This window comes from Echinops telfairi, unplaced genomic scaffold (genome assembly GCF_000313985.2).
Source record: "Echinops telfairi isolate 266 unplaced genomic scaffold, ASM31398v2 ScPeMD7_11;HRSCAF=52, whole genome shotgun sequence".
Lineage (NCBI taxonomy): Eukaryota > Metazoa > Chordata > Mammalia > Afrosoricida > Tenrecidae > Echinops > Echinops telfairi.
The window spans coordinates 34,533,220-34,552,607 of NW_022103908.1; the positions used below are offsets into that span (position 1 = coordinate 34,533,220).

The following is a 19,388-nucleotide window of genomic DNA, read 5'->3' on the forward strand; positions in this document are numbered from 1 at the left end:
TCTTTCCTGAAGAAACTGCTCAAAATTAGCAGCACCCATGATTCCATCTTCTACAGGGTGGGTGCAATCCAGCGTGAACTTCAGAGCCTGCTTCTTTTTTTTGCCCCCCTTCACCACAGGCTTTTTCACAGGTGCCATGGCGGCAGCAGAGGCAGAAAGGGCTCCCTCTTTAAAAAATATCATATATATTATGGAAAGTCATTTGTGGGCTGTCACAGATCCTGGATTTGACACATGGCTCTCTTGGTATCATTTAGCAGATTTCACCACCATTCATTCTTGTGAACACATAGTTAAATTTATAGACCTGTTCAGATTCAGATTTATATAACGCTGTTGGAAGATCTGTGTACTTCCTATTGTGTCACCTCAGGGGGTTCATAAGGTAATCTTGTTGTCTCCATTCTTGTGAATGTTAGATTGATCGGGTTCAGACTTCTTCAACCTAATCTGTCTATTTAAAAGGACTCAGCAGCCCCTTTGGAGGATGTGGGTAGTGCAAACAGTTAACGGACTCACTTACTAACTGAAAGCTTGGAGGTTTGAGTCCACCCAGAGGCACTGAGAAGAAAGGCTGGCCGTCTACTTCTGAGAAATCAACTGTTGAGAAGCCTTCCAGAGCCCGGTTTCACTCTTGCAGATGTTGCATCACTTGGAAATGACTCAGTGGCAGCTGGTTTTCTGTTTTCATCAGCATCTCACCTAATGACTTAACAACCATTAGTGATACTTTTCTAGGTCCCTTATTTTACTTCTCCCATCAGTTTTTCTGCATTTATTCACTTGAGTTTTTAGTAAAGGACTTTCCCACATATAATATTTGGTTCCCAGAAATACAGGTGATGCAAGAGGAACAGACTAGAGTCTGCTTATTCATGATATAGTTTTTATGTGTTCTTTCTGCAGTGCATTTACATTGTTGTCATGCCATCGGGTCAGCTAGTCAAGGAGACAGTTCTGTTTGTTCCAACATAGGGCACATCAATTCTCCTTTGTGCCCTTTCCATCTCATTTTGTACCGAGATGTCTTGACTTCTCCAGTCTGTTTTGAGGGCTTCTTATTTCTGTGCTCAAGCTTGAGGATGGAACTCAGCTGGCTTGGTGACATCTTTTGTTAGAGGACTTGGGCCAGCTGGTCTCTCTGTTTGTAGGGTGGGTTTTTTTGGTCAGATAGTCGGGAGTGGTTATACATTGGGCTGCTACTGCCATCCATGCTACCTACAAGCTCAGCATTGGAAGTTACCAGCTACTCCACGGGAGAAAGGAGTTTCTGTTCACATCAAGAGTTGCAATCTCAGAGACTCACAGAGACTGTTCTGCCCGACCTTTAGGGCCTCTTTGAGACAGAATTGACTCAATCTTCTATTGGTCAACACTGGAATTCCAAAATCAAACTTTCAACTTCCAGTTTCTCTGATTCAGTGTAGAGACCTAGAAAATGCTAAGTCGTGGCAGATCTTGCCTCTGTTGAAATCTTCAGTGACCGTGAAAGGCATCTCTTCACATTTCTCTGGTTTTTGAGCTTTCTAAACTGCCGTCTAGGCCCTCAGCCTGAAGATTTGCAACCTTAGAGTGAGCTGCCTCCTTTTACCCCAGCACTGTTTCTTTGGAGTGGCATAGGGATTAGACGTCTTTGGAGTGGAGTAGGGGTTAGAAGCCTTTGGAGTGGGGCAGGGGTTAGAAGTACTTGGAGAGGGATAGGGTTAGATGGCTTGGGGGCAGACCACAATCTGCTTATCTCCTGGATTGCCACATTCTGACCTTTATGCAGAAAGGCCCTGGTGAAATTATTTTTACTAGCTTTTTTGTTTTACTGTGTTATTAATTCGATTGTGAAATGAGGGGGAGGCCCTGATTTGCCTTACGTTACCTTCTTTCATATAATAATTTTATATTTGTTTGATTGCAGAGAATGGTGAAAGAGAACCCCCAACAACACTGCTCTGGGTTCGCTATTTCCTGGCCCAACACTTTGATAAGCTTGGGCAATATTCTTTGGCTCTGGATTATACTAATGTTGCAATTGCTAGTACTCCAACTCTAATTGAGTTATTCTATATAAAAGCAAGAATTTACAAGGTAAAATCTTAGTAATTAAAAAAATATATATATATAAAGAATTCGTCCAATTTAAGATCCATTGGCAGTCTTTCTATACAGAAAATATTTCTAAGACATACTTATAATGTGTTTCTAACATTCTAATAATACTAAGGGATTTCATGTTGTGGTTGGTATAATCATTGTTATTTGATTCAGGTTGTAGTAAATATAAATTGTAATTTATCAAGAAATTTCTAGATAAATTTAACAAACCTTGCCAAATTTCAAATTGGTTTTTATAAATTTTCTCAACTTATATTGCATTTATATGGAGCCCTTGTGGCATCCTGGGTTACACATCAGTCTACCAACTGCAAGGCCAGTAGTTCAGATCCACCAGCTGCTTCAAGGGAGAAAACGGAGGTTTTCTGCGCCTATAAGAATGTACAGCTTCAGAAACCCTGTATAGGATGGCTATGAATGGGAATCCACCCAGTTGGGAATGTGTTTTGGTTGGATGTGGGTTGCACCCAGATTCTCTTTATCATAAGCTCTGATTACTTTCCTGCTTTTATCTCTTGTAGCATATAGGTAATCTTAAAGAAGCTGCAAAGTGGATGGATGAAGCACAGTCTTTGGACACAGCTGATAGATTCATTAATTCTAAATGTGCAAAATATCTGCTTCGAGCAAATATGGTAAAAGAAGCAGAGGAAATGTGCTCCAAGTTCACAAGGGTAGGAAATAGCATGTGTGAGCGAGTTGGTAAAATTAACCTCAAGTTCTGTGATCTTTTGTAATGTTTGCTACTAAAGTTCATACAAATGAATGCTTGCTATCGTTTTAAACGTCCCATTTCATTTATATCCAAACAGTGGTTTCTTACTAGGTGTGAATGTTTCTGGTTGGGGCTAGTTCATAGGCAATAACAGTAGCAAAGCACTTTGACAGAAACACCTAGCAATATGCTGTAGTTCAGAACTTATGTGTAAAGTTCTCAATTTTTTTTCTTACTATTAATTTTTGACTTTTAAAATATTTTTACTTTCCTAGTGTTCTATTTCAGAATTGCTCCCAGGAATCTTCCTGTGGAGAACTAAATTCTTTGTGACATTCTAGAATTTAAATTCTCATAAGTTGTTGAACTAAACTATTTCTTTTCCTTTCTTTCTTGTCCTTTCCCACACAGACTTTCTAATATACCACTGTATCCATACATGTTCATGGTTGAATATGTATACAGACCAATGGAACAGATATAAAGCTCAAACGCAGATTTATACATACTTAGTAACTTGATAGATGGCCAGAGGCACTTCAAAAGACAGAGAGGGGAATATGTTGCTTGGTGAATTCGTCATTTATGTTAGAGATTCCCTAACTTACACCATACATTAATCAGTTTCAAGTGGGTTAATGACCAAACCTTTAAAAATTCCAGAAGAAAGTATAGGAGTACATGCTTAGAGGGCTCTAAGATAGGGAACGCTTCTTTCTCATCCCCCTAATCTCTGTCCCTTCCTTCCTTCCTCCCCTAGGAAGTATTCCTTAAGTCATAAAGTACAAAATGTTAAAAAGAAGAAAACTGATGTACTTGACTGTGTTAAAAATAGAAATTTATACATAATCCTACCAAGAAAACCCATTGGGCATAGAACTAGAGAAGATATTTCCAACCCACGTGAGGGGAAAAAAAAGGATTTATATAGATTGGCAAAGAACTTGCTGAAATGGTTATATAATGCACATTGAACATGATATTGAGACAGGATAAGGGGATTATGCTTGTAAGTTTTATTTCCAAATTTTGGAATAAATTATCTCCAAGGAACTTTATACCTTAAAGGCTTTAGTACTGGTGCTTGCAAGTACGTTTTTTTAAGATGGAATAGAGTTACTGCTATACTATGTGAGGCCAGTTTGTTGTCTTCCTTAAATGTTAACCAGATCTTTTTGTGTCTGGATGTTTCTGGAAACATCTCTGTGCTTCCGAAGCCACAGAATAGCATGAGCCTTTAATGTGCACACTGTGCTCGGGCAGGAGGAGATGAGTGAGAAACGAGGAAAATCTTTGCCGAGACGGACTGACACTGTGACTCTAAGTCAGAACTAGCTCAGTGGCACTTGATGACAACTTGGGGTGATGACAACAACTAAATAAACACAAACACAAATGCCAAACCTGTTGCTGTCAAGTTGCTCCTGACTCATGTAGAACTGCTCCACAGGCTATCTTGACAATACTCTTTATGGAGACATCACCAGGCCTTTCTTCTGTGGTATAGGTGAATGGGTTCATACTCACAACCTTTACGTTTGTCATGGGCCACAAACCAATTTTGCCAACTAGGAACCTAACATAAAGCACAGAAATAAATAAAAAAGAAGATATGTGACAAATGGTGTGTTTTATATATATATTTAATTTTCATCAAAGACCACTACTGTAGACCATTTGCAACTTACTTTTTATCTTAAAAGGTGCTTTCTCATCGGATGCCCCCCATTGCGATGGGGTAAATGTGACTTGTAGTGACCCTGCGCTGGCCGTCTTTAAGTACTGTGCGTACAGAGCACGTTCATAGGTACAGATAGGAGCTCTTGACACACAGAGTCGGACAGATAAACCCCTCAGGACCAATAATGAGAGTAGCCATACCATGAGGGGGGAACTGATCCCAATGATCGACCTACAGCTCCCTTCCCCCAGGGGGATGGACAACAGAAATGTGGGTGAAGGGAGACAATGGACAGTGTACATTACCAGGTTCACAAGGGTGAGGGTGATCATGAAGCGAGGGGGCAAAAGAGGAGCTGATACCAAGGGCTCAAGTAGAAAGAAAATGTTTTGGAAATATTGATGGCAACATATGTACAAATGTGTTTGATACAATTGATGGATGGGTTGTTATTAGAGCTGTAAGAGCCCCCAATAAAATGATTTATTAAATTTTTTAAGTGTTGAAAAGCCAATAAATAAATAATTTGCAAAGCTTTTGTTGAGGGGAAATAGAACGTGACCTGAATACGTAGTAAGCACTGAGCTATGTGCTTTATGTTCATATTATTAAGTGCTGCTGAGATGGTTCCAGCTCGTAGTGACCCTGTTATGTACAATTGAATGTGACCACTTTGAGGTTTTTAATGAGAATTCAGAAAATTGAACGGAAATTACTTATAGGAATGTACTTTTATCATTTTTCTTAGGGTCACATAAAATATACTTAAAATAACTTTTCTGAATTTTGACAAAACTCAAGTGTATCTGTACTAAAACTAGGGCATTCATGTCTTAAACTTATTCTTCTTGAACTTGAGTTAAAATATTTGTAAGAAATTCAGTTATTGTTAGCCTACTGCGAAGGAGAAATGGTAAAGTTGGTGAGTTGGCACAGTGCAGGAGATGCTGGTAGAAGCAGACACTGGCACAAAGACCGTGAGGACTGTCAGCCTCCTGTGCAGGGGAAACCTGGCATGGAGATAACCAGAAGGGGTACTGTTCCTAGCTGACTTGACAATAACAGAAGTGCGTAATAGTGACTCTGGGTCAACAAGGGAAGGCTAAGTAGCTCTTGCTTAAAATGCAAGCTATAAAATGCTTTTAAAGAGTATTGTCATAATCTAAGTAAAAGTTTTGGTGCTTCAGAACTATTTGACATTTTTAAAATCTGTAGCATATTGAATACTCATAGATGGCTGGACCATTAAGCATTCTATCATTTAAAACTAATAGGAGCCCTTGTAAACACTGTCAAGATAAGAGAGAGTAAAGAACATTGCTACTAGGTTTGCTAGTTCATACATGCATAGGTTTATTTCATACAAAGTGTGTGTAAGCATATCTGCAGTTGTGGGTGTCTGCAGACAGAAATCGAGACTACACTTATCTCAGTCTCCTGGGGTGCCTTCAGAAAAGAAGGCCAGTCCGCATGGATCTGCTTCCTAGACCAGGTGAATTCAAGATAGAGTGGCCAGTCAGTTCAGAAGGTCATGGTGACTGATGTTTTTGAGGGGTGGAGGGTAGGGTAGGGGAAGGATTCCCAAGAGATAATCTTGATAGATTTTTAAATAAGGGCACAGAATTATCGTGGGAGCCTGTTATGAAGAAGCTTTGAGGAAATAGAAAACTGCATTGGTGAGAAAAAGGCTGGGAAAGTTACAGTGAGAATTTCCCCCCCCATCAGAACAATGTACATGCTCATTCTTCAAGGGTGGTAAAGCCCGTCCCCACATGAATTGGGGTGGGGACGGGGACTGACCCTATCCATTTACAGACTTTTTACCACTTCTTTTTGCTCCCTAAACGCAAAGAACCTTGAAAAGGATCATTATTGAGTCCCTGATGATGCCATCAGCAAGGTGGGAACACTGCCTTCAGAGGTGTGCAGACCTTGGGGGAGGATATGTTGAGTAACCACAGCTTCACATTTTGATGCTGTTGTTTAATAAAGCAGTCTGTGATTTTGTAGCAATATCTTTTGACACACCTCCATTGGTTAACTCCTGTTTATTGTCATCAGAGCGCTTGTCACTTACCTGGTAAGGAGCTAATGAGATGTCTAGCATCTGTGTCATTGTTTGCTTCCTGTAGTCATGAAATGCTTTCATTCCAGGAAGGAACATCTGCCATGGACAATCTCAATGAAATGCAGTGTATGTGGTTTCAGACAGAATGTATTTCAGCTTATCAGCGTTTGGGGAAATATGGAGATGCCCTGAAAAAATGCCATGAAGTAGAAAGGGTAAGTTGTTAAAGTTTTGACTTCAACTTTTCTATTGTAAGGTGATGACAAAACCAGGTAGATTCATACAGAGGAGCTCCTCGGCCTCGTCTCACTACTCTGCGAGCCTCGTTGTGCACAGGGAAGTCTTGATCGTGGCCTTCCACACATTAAGACTAAGGGTGAACTTAGGCTTGCTTTACTGGATCCTCAAATTTCTGTGATTTTGGCTTGTCTAAATTTTTGTCTGAGGGAAGTAGGACACAGCTGACTACTGAACCATTATTATTAACATAAATTCAAGTTTTTCTTCTCTATTGGGCCATCATTTGATTTGCATCGCTAGCCTAAAAGGTCACCCAAGCTGATGGCAAGCCCTCGCCTCTTTCTTCAGGATCCAGTCCACAGCCAGCCTCTCTCCGATGTGTCTTCCAGGAGCTTGTCCCACGCTCAGGAGTTTGCACAGCAATCTGTGCCAGTTTGCAGGCTCACTGTATGATTTGCTTTGAGGATGATGTGTGTGATGTGCCTACTGTTCCGTACTATAAAAAGGTGTAGTGAGGGGACTTTTCTTTTCCTTTGTGTGAATTTTTGTTTTCCTGTTCTTTGTCATCTCTGAAGCATTCTCCTTCCAAATGGACAACAGGAGGAAAGAGCCGCCCATGCAGCCCTTGAGGCAGTCCTCAGCAGCCGTCAGTTGTGGCGTCACTCGACACCACTGTTCCATGCTGACCGCAGTTTAAAACCACAGGCATCGTAGTCAGGTGAGCCTGATGTCTGCACCCTGGCAGTCACTTTGGCCTTTCTCCCCTGTGCAACTCCTGAGGTGGCCGGAGGGAAAGGCATCTGAGAGGGTGGCTTTTGAAGGGAAATGGACTGAGGACTCGGCGAGCCCTTTCAGAAGTAACCTAGTTTTGTGTTCATTTGCCTTTTTTAGCCTGGGCTAGAGGGCTGTATCTGCGGGGAAATCCTCCTCCTCTTCTCCCTGAGAAAAGGCACAGCCCCCAGATGCTATGGGAAGTATCCATACACTCGCTGCTTGCACCCGGCTCGTAGTGCTGCAGCGAAAATGTTGAGCCGTAGCTGGTTTCAGCACACCCGAGGTGACCACCACTTAAAAACGCTCTTCGTGAGAGAGGATACCTTCTTATTATTCTAGACATCCTCAGTCAGAAGTAGATTGTTTCTACTCAGCAGGGATCAGTAGTTTCAGCAGGTCCGTGCTATACAAATGTACGTATACTTCAGTGAAAGTAAAATTTAAATATCCACTAATTAAGAAAACAAACCCAAATCCACTGCTAAAAAGTTGATTCTGACTTGTGTTGATTCAATATAGGGTTCCCGAAGCTTTATACAACTGTATAGCAGCAGACAGCCTCATCTTTCTCCCATAGAGTGACTGATGGGTTTGAACTTCTGACCTTGTGGGTAGCAGTCCAACTTTAGCTTATAACACTATGAAGACTACTTATAGTGACCCTACAAAACCCAAACCAAACTCACTGCCATTGAGTTGATGCTCCAGTGAGTTTCTGAGACTGTAACTGTTTATGGGAGTAGAAAGCCCCATCTTTCTTGCAAAGAGCCACTGGTGGTTTCAAACTGCCGACCTTATAGACCCCAGCCCAGCGTGTAACCACGGCACCACCAGGATAGTGACCCTATAGGATTGTTTTAATTGGGAACTTTTTAAACTTAAATTTCCATCCCTCCTAACATTATTGACCATATTACTCTCTTTAAAAATGTTTTTTGAGAGTTATTAGAATATAAGTAGTGCTTAACTATTACTAAATTTCATGGAGATTATGCATCTCCAAAAGTTTTGACTGGGTAGCATGGAATAAAGTTCCATCGTGTCAGAGGAAGTACTTCTAGTGTGAAAAAATAAACCACAAAGCAAACCCACTGCCATCAAGTCCCTGCTGACTCACAGTGACCCCTTCCTGGGTTTCTGAGACTATCACTCTTTACAGGCGTAGAAAGCCCCATCTTTCTCCCCAGAAGTTGCTGGTGGTGTTGAACTGCCAGTCAGGCTGGATCGCAGCCCAAGTGACCTTCACATCACCATGACTGGTGATGAGTTTAAAACTTAAAATGAGTTTCGTAGAAAACATTTTTGAAGTAAAAAATTATAGAAGTCATTGGCCATCTGAGATTAAAGCATGGCAGAAATCATCACATTAACATAATTATTGCTAGAAACTTTTCACTCCCTTTGTTTAGAGTTTTCTGTTAATGGTCACGAATAGGAAGACCTAGAATCAGATAAACCAGAAAAGAGTCTGCTGTGGCTGTTATACCACTTTTCAGCTAATCCTTTTACAGTGAATCTAGTAAAAGTAGTAAGACTTAAATTGCTTGGTAATTATACATAGAAATATATGTGAGCTTAGTACAGATAAGATCATTAAATACTTGTTGACTGAATGATTAGTGCTTCTAAAGTTAATTGCATATAAAATTAACAAAAGAAATCCTTATTTTAATATAATTGTCAGGGTTTGGGAATAATTATGAAATTCAAAGATCTGTTGTGATAGGTATCTATGAGAGTTACTTTTGTGCCTGGATTTTAAATTTAGTTAGAAAATGAGCCCCTTTCAAAAATAAAGCTTGATTCGTATTCATTTAGTTTCCTTTCTATTTAGTAGCTGGAGGAAGACAATCGGAGTTAAATGCTGTGCCTTTAGGGATTCTTTCAGAAGTCCTTTCACGAACGTAGTTTAGCTTGGGCACAGATGCTTTGTGGGTTTGAAACTTTAGACTTCTAGGATGACTCAGCATAGTCCTTCCCTGTCTTCATCCTGCTCCTCACAGGATTGTGTGCATGTACATGGTAAAGGTTACAGTCCAGACCAAGCTGATGTTTGAATCTTGAATTTTATTTTCTTAAATGACAGCTTTCCTCAAAATACTGAATATACACTTGTGTTCAGAATAATTTTTCAAATTCTTTTTTGTCTTTCAAGAACTGAATTCTTTTCCTTTTAGTATTAGACTTGAGGCAGTTGGTTTTGCATCATTTTAGTGTGTTGATTTATATCCAAAGCAGGACAGGCAACCAAGACATATTTCTGAAACATGTTGATATGATATTGGTTTCATGATAGATGAAAACTATAGGAAGTTCATAACTGTTTTCTTGTGCATCTTAATCTTTATCAAATTGATAGATGCTTTATACTGACAGATTCCATAGAATTGGAGATCGAGTTCCCTGTTACCCTGGTTGAGTTAAGTATAGAGTGTTTTTCTTTTCTGTTTCTATTTCTATGTCTTATTTGAAAACTTGGAGAGGTAGTTTGCACCTAGAATCTGAGTCAGAACAGAAAACTGGTGGCACGCTCAAGCTGCAGGTGGCTTGTTCTCATATAGGACTGTTTTACTGTGATTCAAGCTTCATTTTGATAATTTGAGTAATTCCTAGAAGCATTAATTGCTTCTTTCCCCTGAAAGAAAGAAAGAACTAGTGTTTCAGATGAGGGAAAGCGTGTTCAAGCTGCGGGCTTTATGTTAAGGTGTGGACTCCTAGTTGTCTGCAGCGAGCCCACAGCATCACAGTCCTACTCACCAGGTTTGGCTAACGTGCAGGGACAGCAGTGTTCTCGTGTGTGCTCTGCAGCATATTTTATGTGGTTCGAACAAATGAACCCATGACAATAACAAGAAAATCTTTGTGACGATGGGATAGTTCTGTATCTTGATTGTGGTAGTGGTTACATGAATGTACACATGATAAAATTAGTAGAACCATACCCTGGCACCAATACTTGTTTCTTGGCTTTGCTATTGTACTATAGTTACATAGGCTGCAGCCTTCAGGAAGATCTGGGGATGCGGGGTGTGTGTCTCTGTGCTACCTTTGTAACTTCCTCTGTATCTGTAGGTGTGCTCCCCCAAAAAAGTTTTTAAAAAATTAACCCAAGATGTTTTAGTTCTTTTTATGTGTAGAATTGTACAGTATACCATTTCTTCCCAAAGCAAAAATATTAATAATCTATAACTGCAGGTACCTCTCCCCTCATAATTTAATTTAGTCGTGTCCTATGCATTGCTCTTTAGCTTACTGTAGGGTGATCAGCCATTCAAATTTGCCTGGGACCTAGGGGATTGCCAGGATGCAGAGCTGTCAGCGGCCAAACTGGGATAGCTTTGGGCAAAGCGGGTGAGTTGGATGAGTTGTCCCCATGTCTGGAAGACATCCACTGGAGAGAGGCAGCCTGTGAGCTGTGACTGACAAAGAGGCTTCATTGTCTGTGGTTCCATTTAGCTCCCTCCCCTCTTAAAACTATCTGAGGCTCAACTTTGGATTAATGTGTACCCATGCTGCTGGGGCTACTTCTTGAAGCTTGTGTCTGACATTTTACACATGCAGATGTTTTTCAGCCTAAGAGTCCTGTAAGTTCTCAGATGTGCTCGCCTCATGGGTCCTAGGACTTTCAGCACTGCCATTTTTCCTTGAATTGCACTGAATTTGAAGACATTCGTGTGTAGATATGACTTTACTTACCCCCAGGAAAACGACTGTCAACTTTATGATTTTTAAAACTGAAAGCAAGTTTAACTATTTATTATTGTTTGTAAGTTGGTTTGCCTTACCGATGGAGAGTAATTGCAGTCTTGAAATGCCACATCGTTAAGGCCTAAGTGTTGAAGTGATGAGTGTAAACTAAATGAAATGTTTGCCTTCTATTTCTTTCCCTCTGCACTCTGTGCTTTTCCTTCTTCCCATCTTTAACTTCCTCTGAACATCTCAGGTACTTAATGTGATTGTCGGTCTCCGTGTTTCCAACTTCCACCAGTCCCAGTTGTCATTGAGTTGATTTTTGACTCACGGCCCTCCTGTGTGTGCCAGAGAACCGTGTACATAGCTCTTGCAAAGGCAGGTTTTTTTTTTAAGTGGATCAACTTCTGAGGTACATCTGGGTAGACTCGAACCTTGAGACTTTCGCTTAACAGCTTAACATCTTGCTTAACATTAATATTTTAACTATTTGCTTCATCCAAGGATTCCTTCTGTTTACCAAGAAAACTAAAATTATCGAATGATACTGGCCAATTAGGAGTATGTCCACTGCATAATGAGTTAGTAGGCCCCCAAACACCAGGACGATGAAGTATAGGAGAACCTGGCCCATATTGGTCTTGAAATCGCTATTTTCTCTGGTAGTTGGAGGGGCTAACATAGGAAATAAAGACAAGAGAGCTTTAAATACATGGAAAATACAAAGATAACGTTGTTTTATTGGGTGGTGGGGTCAGTGTTCTCCTTTCCATATTAGTTGTTACCCTTTTTGGTGTCATGGATCCTTTGAGAATTCCATAAGAACTTTGAGTTCATGCCCAAAATCAAGCTATTATCTTTTAATATGTGATTCCAGATTAAGACTGTCAGCTAAAATGGAAAGTAGGGAGGTAACAGGTCCCGTTATGGAGGGAGATGATCTATTGTTGGGTAGCAGTTCCTGGTGTGGAATGTTTGTTGGCATATACGCTTATCCTTTAAACAGCCTTAGAAATGGTTGTAACGATTTCTTTATTCCTAGTTTAGGTCAGTAATTGAGACTCTTAAGAAATTTGGAGAATGTACAAATCCGTGTGCTACCGAAGCAGGTTATCTTTCTTGTTGGCAAGGAGTGTGCTTGTTGAAAGCCTGCCTAGTGTGGACCCTATGCCAGCCAGTGGGGCCAAGATGAGCACGTTCCCGAGAAGAGCTCTTTGTAAACGTTTAGTGTGACGCTGCATGTTTTCACTTTGCACTGAGAGCTGCTCGTGAAACTCTGTCGTGCAGGTTTTTAGGAAACACGAAGAAAAGTGTTTCATTAGCAGAAAAATACTGATATATACAAATTTCCAGATTTAAAGAACAATTTGATCATATGAGTTATTATATGGAAGCTGAGCATCACCACAAAACATGGTTTATTGCAGTGGTTCTCAACCTTCCTAAATGCCACAACCCTTTAATATATAGTTCCTCGTGTTGTGGTGATTCCCCCAACCATAACATTATTTACTTCAGCAATGTAATTTTGCTACTGTTATGAATCGGCCGACCCCTATGAAAGGGTCGTTTGACCCCCCCAAGGGTCGCAACCCACAGGTTGAGAACCACTGGCTTATAGGGACTAAGCACACTGTAGGAAGAGAAACAGAAGTTGGATGCAAAGAACTTGGTGTCCTTCAGAGTGTTCAGCACCAGAGAGGACAGTTGTGATTATTTAAATTGTTCTTTAGGCTTTTTACAATTTTCTGTTCAAAAGAAGACACTATGACATAAATGTAAGGAATAATTTTTTGGTTTTGTTTTGAAGCATTTTTTTGAGATAACTGATGATCAATTTGACTTCCATACGTACTGCATGAGAAAAATGACCCTTCGTGCCTATGTTGACCTATTGAGGTTAGAAGATATTCTCAGAAGACATGCCTTCTATTTCAAGGCTGCTAGATCAGCAATTGAAATATACTTGAAATTGTATGATAATCCTCTAACCAACGAAAACAAACAACAAGAAATAAACTCAGGTAACTGAAAAAGAATTTGTGTAAAATATATGTATATATTATATATATTAAAAACTGTATTTCAGACTCATTTATGTGTGATCTAATGTCAGATGGATAGGAAGACAATATTAGAAACCATATGCTAAAACAAGAAAGTGGGGCACACCTACCACGTGGGCTTCTCTGCCACTGGCACTTTTGAGTACTTGGATGAAGTGACCAGTGGTCTTTATTTTCCCTTCAGTGAGACCACGTCAGGGACAACGGCAATGTCTCTGTGCTGGGTTCCTATCCTTTTTTTTTGTTTTAAATTGTAAATGAAAATGGCTTAGGGAAGAGTATTTATTCTCACACCTTCTAGAAACTGCTTTATTGAAAATAAGATTGCTTGGAAAATGTTAGCGTCTGTGAATATTTAAGAAATGAGTAGCATTGGAGGTAGATTTGCATTCTTTTATTCCTAATATTTTCACGTTGTTTAGAGCCCACAATGTATGTATGTGTGTTATCTCACTTGTACTTGAAATAGTCCAAAAAGATAGTTGGTGATATCAGCCCATTTTACAGGTTTTGTGCTTATCACTGGGGATACATTTTCTAAAAACATTTGTATAGTTGCCTCCCCCAGAAATTATATTCTAAGGTAATTTCAAAGAGTGTGTGGGGAAATGGAAACACTGCTTTAATGAGAATTTTGGTTCATTTGGCTGTTTATAGAAAACCTGTCTGCCAAAGAATTGAAGAAAATGCTTAGCAAGCAGAGAAGAGCTCAGAAAAAGGCTAAGCTGGAAGAAGAGAGAAAGCATGCAGAAAGGGAGCGGCAACAGAAAAACCCAAAGAAAAAAAGAGACGAAGAAGAGGAAGAAGCCACTGGTCTCAAGGAAGAATTTATACCTGAAAGATTAGAAAGGGTGGGATGAGTTTAACTGTCTTTATGTTGTTTGGTAAAATTTATGTTCATTGGGTGCAGCTTTGGATATAAATACAATTTATTTAAATCTATAAATCAGAAGCCCTTTCAGTGTTTTCATTTCACTAAGATTACCTGTGAGGGATAACAGGCAATGTTTGCTAATACACAGGATGCAGAGATGTTTCTCATTGTGCCTAACAGAGTAGTGGCCACCAAAGAAATCCCAGTTCTAATTCCTGAAACCTATGCACATGATCACTTAAAGGCAGAAGGGTTGCTGATCGGCTGACCTTGAGCCTGGGAGGTGTGCCTGTATTATCCAGGTGGGCCCAGTGTAACCACTTTGGAAATGGGAGAGGGAGGAGGAAGGGGTCTGACTGAAGCCATGTGAGAAGTGCTCAACCTGCTGATGGGTCTGAAGATGGAAATGAGTGTTTGTGTGTGAGTGTGAGAGAGAGACAGAGAAGGGAGAAGGGGTGTCACAAGCCAGGGATTGCAGGCAGACTCTGGAAGCTGGAAAAGGCAGGACAATGGATTGTCTCCAGAAAGAAACATAGTCCTTCCTGCCAACATTTAGATCGGCACAACCAGTGAGACCCATGTCAGATGCTTACCCTCCAGAACTCTATAAACCTCTAAGTGTAGTAGTTTGTTAAAGCAGCAATGGAAAACGAATACCTGTTAAAAATGAGAGAAGCATTTTGTTGTTCTTACTCGCGCAGTGTGCTGTGGAATAGATTTTAGCTCACTGAAGCGCCCTGTCTTTCGAGCTAGCGGACAGTGTCTACTACATGAACTTCATTTCTAGATTTCTCTCTCAGTGTCAGTAGATATTTAGGGCTCAGATTAGAGAAATACTTAGCGTTCAGATTTGTTCACTATTAATCAAATGTAAGTGTTCAAATTTGTCATAGTTTCCCCCCAGTTATATGGTGCTGTTGTATTTGTCCTATTATTTTAGATGTTTGTAGTATTATAGACTGTACTTGTTATATCATCTCAAGTATGTAGAATACTTTTCTGTATTTTCTTCAATTCTTATAAAATAGTATTGATTTTATAAAAAAACAATAGAACTATTTCCATTTTTAAAAAGGGGTTGTCTATATACTTTGTATTTTTTTGTATTTGTTATAGATAGTTTTAAAATATTTTAAAATTAAATCGTGCTGCTTATTTGGTGATATAAAAAGAAACCGATTAAATTATGTAGTATAATGGGAAGATTTTGCTCGTACAGCCACTTAAAAATTTTTTTTCTTTTTTTTGTTTCAAAATAGGTAGAAAATCCACTAGAAGAAGCGATCAAATTCCTTATACCTCTTAAGAACCTTGTTGCTGATAATATTGACACTCATCTATTAGCATTTGAAATATATTTTAGAAAAGGTAACGAACAGTTTGGATTGAGTTTGGCTTTAGATCCTATGTATGTTTAACAGTGACCATGTTCAGTATACTCTTTGTCGGTTAGACCAGTTTTTATTTCTCATAGTCCTATTTTAACAAAATCTCCTCTTTTCTTTCCTGTGCTGCTTTAAACTTTGTTGGGTTATAAATTTGAATATTACAGTTAAATCCATTTTAAGACTATTTTGAATGACCGTACAGACTAATATGGACCTGATGTAATCATTCAAGTTTTTTTCCAAACTTTTCTTTATAAAATAAAACTGATCTTTGATAACAAAAGTCAGCTTTTAATTTTGCCCAGGTATTTGATAGCAAAGGTAACTCCTGATTATGGATTTTCGGTGAGGCTAACAAAGTGAAGAAAATCACAGACATCAGTAGTGATTTTTTTTTCTGATGCAGGAAAGTTTCTGTTGATGCTACAGTCTGTCAAACGAGCTTTTGCCATAAACAGTAATAACCCATGGCTACATGAATGTTTGATTAAGTTTTCTAAATCTGGTAAGTATAAAAAGGTAATTTTTGTATGATTAAGTGAAAATGTATGTTTATATACGATTAAATAAAAATATGCTGGTAAAGATTGCTAGAATTTAGGGCATTTTTAGTCTAGAATGTACTTGGATTCTAAAGGTACAGCAATACTTTATTATGTAAGCTATATCAAGTTTAATAATCAGCACAAAGATAAACCAAAGGAATTGCTAAAAGAAATCTGAACCAACAATAACAGGAAATTCAATTGTTTTCATCTTATAGTGTCTAATCATAGTAACCTTCCAGACATTGTTAATCAAGTTCTCTCTCAAGAAATGCAGAAAATATTTGTCAACAAGGATTTGGAAAGTTTCAATGAGGATTTTCTCAAACATAATGCTACCTCTCTTCAGCATCTACTTTCAGGTTAGTATTTAGCTCCCAGGGTTGCTTATGGAAAAAGTTAAAATGGTACGAAAAGCAGACATTTGAAAAGGTATCGATCCTCAGTAATTCTCAGAGAAAAGGAAATACATACCAACCATACCATTTGATCTTTCACACTAAAAAATGTTTCTGACGTTGTTTGCAAAAAGGAGACCCAAATATTATAAGGATGTGGACAACAAACACCCTTCTACTTGGCTTGTTTCAAAAGGAATTGGCACAGGCCCTTGGAAAAGCAGCAGTAGAGTCACAGGAGGAATACCAGGCTCATTGAGTAGACTCCAATTCACAACAACACAGTAGGACAGAAAAACTTCTCCTTAGGGTTTCCTAGCCTAAATCTTTTATTTTTTTTTAAAGATCTTTTTTTAAATTGCCCTCATCATTCTCAAAACATTTGTTTTCCACCCAAGCCCCTGGCATCAGATCCTCATTTTTCCCCTCCCTCCCCCGTCCCTCATGAATCCTTGCTAATTTATAAATTATTATTTTGTCATATCTTGCCCTGTCCAACGTCTCCCTCCACCCACTTTTCTGTTGTCCGTCCCCCAGGGAGGAGGTTATATGTAGATCCTTGCAATCCGTTCCCCCATTCCAATCCACCCTCCCAGTATCCCCACTCACACCACTGGTCCTGAAGGGATCATCTGTCCTGGATTTCCTGTGTTTCCAGTTCCTATCTGTACCAGTGTCCAGTGTACATCCTCTGGTCTAGGCTTATTTGTAAGGTTGGGATCATATTGTAAGAATTGGGATCATGATGGGGGGGCGGAAATCATTGAACTAGAGGAAAGTTGTATGTTTCATCGTAGCTACATCGCACTCGGACTGGCTCATCTCCTCCCCGAGACCCTTCTGTAAGGGTAAAAATAATTTTATTGGGGGCCCTTTCAGCTCTTATAACAAATAATGCATACATCAATTATATCAAGCATATTTGTGCATATGTTGCCATCATTATTTTCTAAACATTTACTTTCTATATGAGCCCTTGGTATCAGCTTCTCTTTTTTCCCTCCCTTCCACCCTCGTGACCTCTTGATAAATTATTATTTTCATATTTTACCCTGACCACTCGCTGTCCAAGCCTAAATCTTAATGGAAATAGAAAGCCTCATCTTTCTCCCAAAAAGTGGCTGGTGAGTTTGAACCACTGACACTGTGCTTAGTATCCCAACTCTTAATCCACTGCACCACCAGGCTCCTTAGAATATCAGGTAGTCTTTGAAAATTATGTTTATTCAGAGGATTTATAATAACAGGGATACTTTAATAATATGCATGCAGAACTGAATATACAATATACTTATTTATTAAAATTTTAATGGTTACCTTTGGGTGTTTTGGTTTCGCAGGTTTTTAAAATATATTTTTATTACTTTACATATTGTTTTACCTTGAGAATTTATATTCTGCCTTGCTATGGGAAGGATTTTAGGCAGTGTATACAAATTCACAAAATGACGAGTGGGATAAATTAAAACTGGACCAAAGACTGTAGAAAAAGAATTTGGGGATAGAATGAAGTACTTGCCATAATTTTATTTAGACCTTAAGCGAATTAGTTAACCATGTCCACGTAGGCTTTCTTCTTACAAGGAAAACACTTCAGTTCTGATACCAATGGGTGAGAAATTAATTCCTTTGAAAAATCGTAACACTTACTGGTAGCAAGTGGAGACAAGAATTTTTCTTTAAGAATATAGGATCATGGAAGAAAAGATTTATAATTGTGGGCAATGCCTATCCAAGTATTACATGAAATTCTAAGAAAAAGATAAATAATTTCCATTATATAAAAATGAAAGCATAAAGTTAAAAGATCAGTTGGAAAAACATATTTAAAGATATTTAACTGATAAAAGAACTAATAAACAAAGGGACTTTAAAGTGTGGCAAATTATAATTAAAAGATAAACATTTTTAAAATCACTTATTTGTAAGCATAAGCCTCATCAAGTTCAAGGTACTTTTGTTAGTAATGATACCAGCCCTGCAGACCAAAGGTCCTGGGAGTCTAACCACCTCAGTCACTCTTTTCTACAGTATTAGCAGAAGAAAACGGATGCCCCTTCAGGCTTTTGAAAGATTAGGAAATGGAAGCGAGAAGGAGCCCAATCGGGGCTATAAGACCTGCCTTGTGATTTTTCTCAGAAACTTGCACACGGTTGCCCGTGTTTGAGGAGAGGAATGAGCTGGAATGAGCTTTGTCTTGATGACGTTTCCTGGGCACTCTCGGGCTAAAGTTTTAGCTACCTTTCTCACGACTCTCTTTGGCTCTCCATGCAAGATGCCAACATGCGAAATGCCTTGATCATCCCCCAAAACTGGTATTAGCTCTTGCTGAGTTTACTTTTGCTTTGATGGGACCACGTCCACTCTGGGTTACCATTGCTCCGTGCTTGTCTTCAGCAACATGTTTCCTCGCCTGCTACAGTTCTTCTAAGAAGTGCTTCAGAATCGCATCCCACTCGTTTCAAATGCCCTTTGAAAGCTTGGCTCGTGTCTCACTGCTCTAGGGTGCCAGTGTTGATACCTATTGACTGGAAAGTTGGCTCTTTAATTGTCCAGTGAGGATGGGGAGAGCGGAGCCACTGGAGATGCCTGTAGTTGGTGCCTATAGTTTTTGCCGACACTGATTGCCAGTCCCTTTCCGTTAGAATGCAAACAAGATGAGTTATTTCCTCACAAAGTAATGTGGATGGCCTGACACTTTGGACCTCATCTTCGGTATTGCCTATTCTTTCTGAAAATGAGTCATCCATCTGTAAACGGCTCATTTCTTTGCTGCCTTGTCCCCGTAAACGTTGGTAAAACATCCTGGTTTCACCATTTTCCCACCCAAGCTTCATCATAAA

At 39.3% G+C, this 19,388-nt stretch overlaps 1 protein-coding gene across 1 annotated transcript in view; it reads left to right on the forward strand.

Annotated features, from left to right (window-relative positions):
* The window catches only part of NAA16 (N-alpha-acetyltransferase 16, NatA auxiliary subunit), a 100,962-nt gene that overhangs the window by 77,454 nt on the left and 4,120 nt on the right, over positions 1–19,388 (forward strand). Inside the window, exons 11-18 of the mRNA XM_045287090.1 lie at positions 1,910–2,079; positions 2,628–2,780; positions 6,657–6,785; positions 13,085–13,298; positions 13,998–14,191; positions 15,474–15,582; positions 16,009–16,107; positions 16,366–16,509. Of these exons, the coding sequence (XP_045143025.1) occupies positions 1,910–2,079; positions 2,628–2,780; positions 6,657–6,785; positions 13,085–13,298; positions 13,998–14,191; positions 15,474–15,582; positions 16,009–16,107; positions 16,366–16,509 (1,212 nt within the window). The remainder of the gene's footprint in view (positions 1–1,909; positions 2,080–2,627; positions 2,781–6,656; positions 6,786–13,084; positions 13,299–13,997; positions 14,192–15,473; positions 15,583–16,008; positions 16,108–16,365; positions 16,510–19,388) is intronic.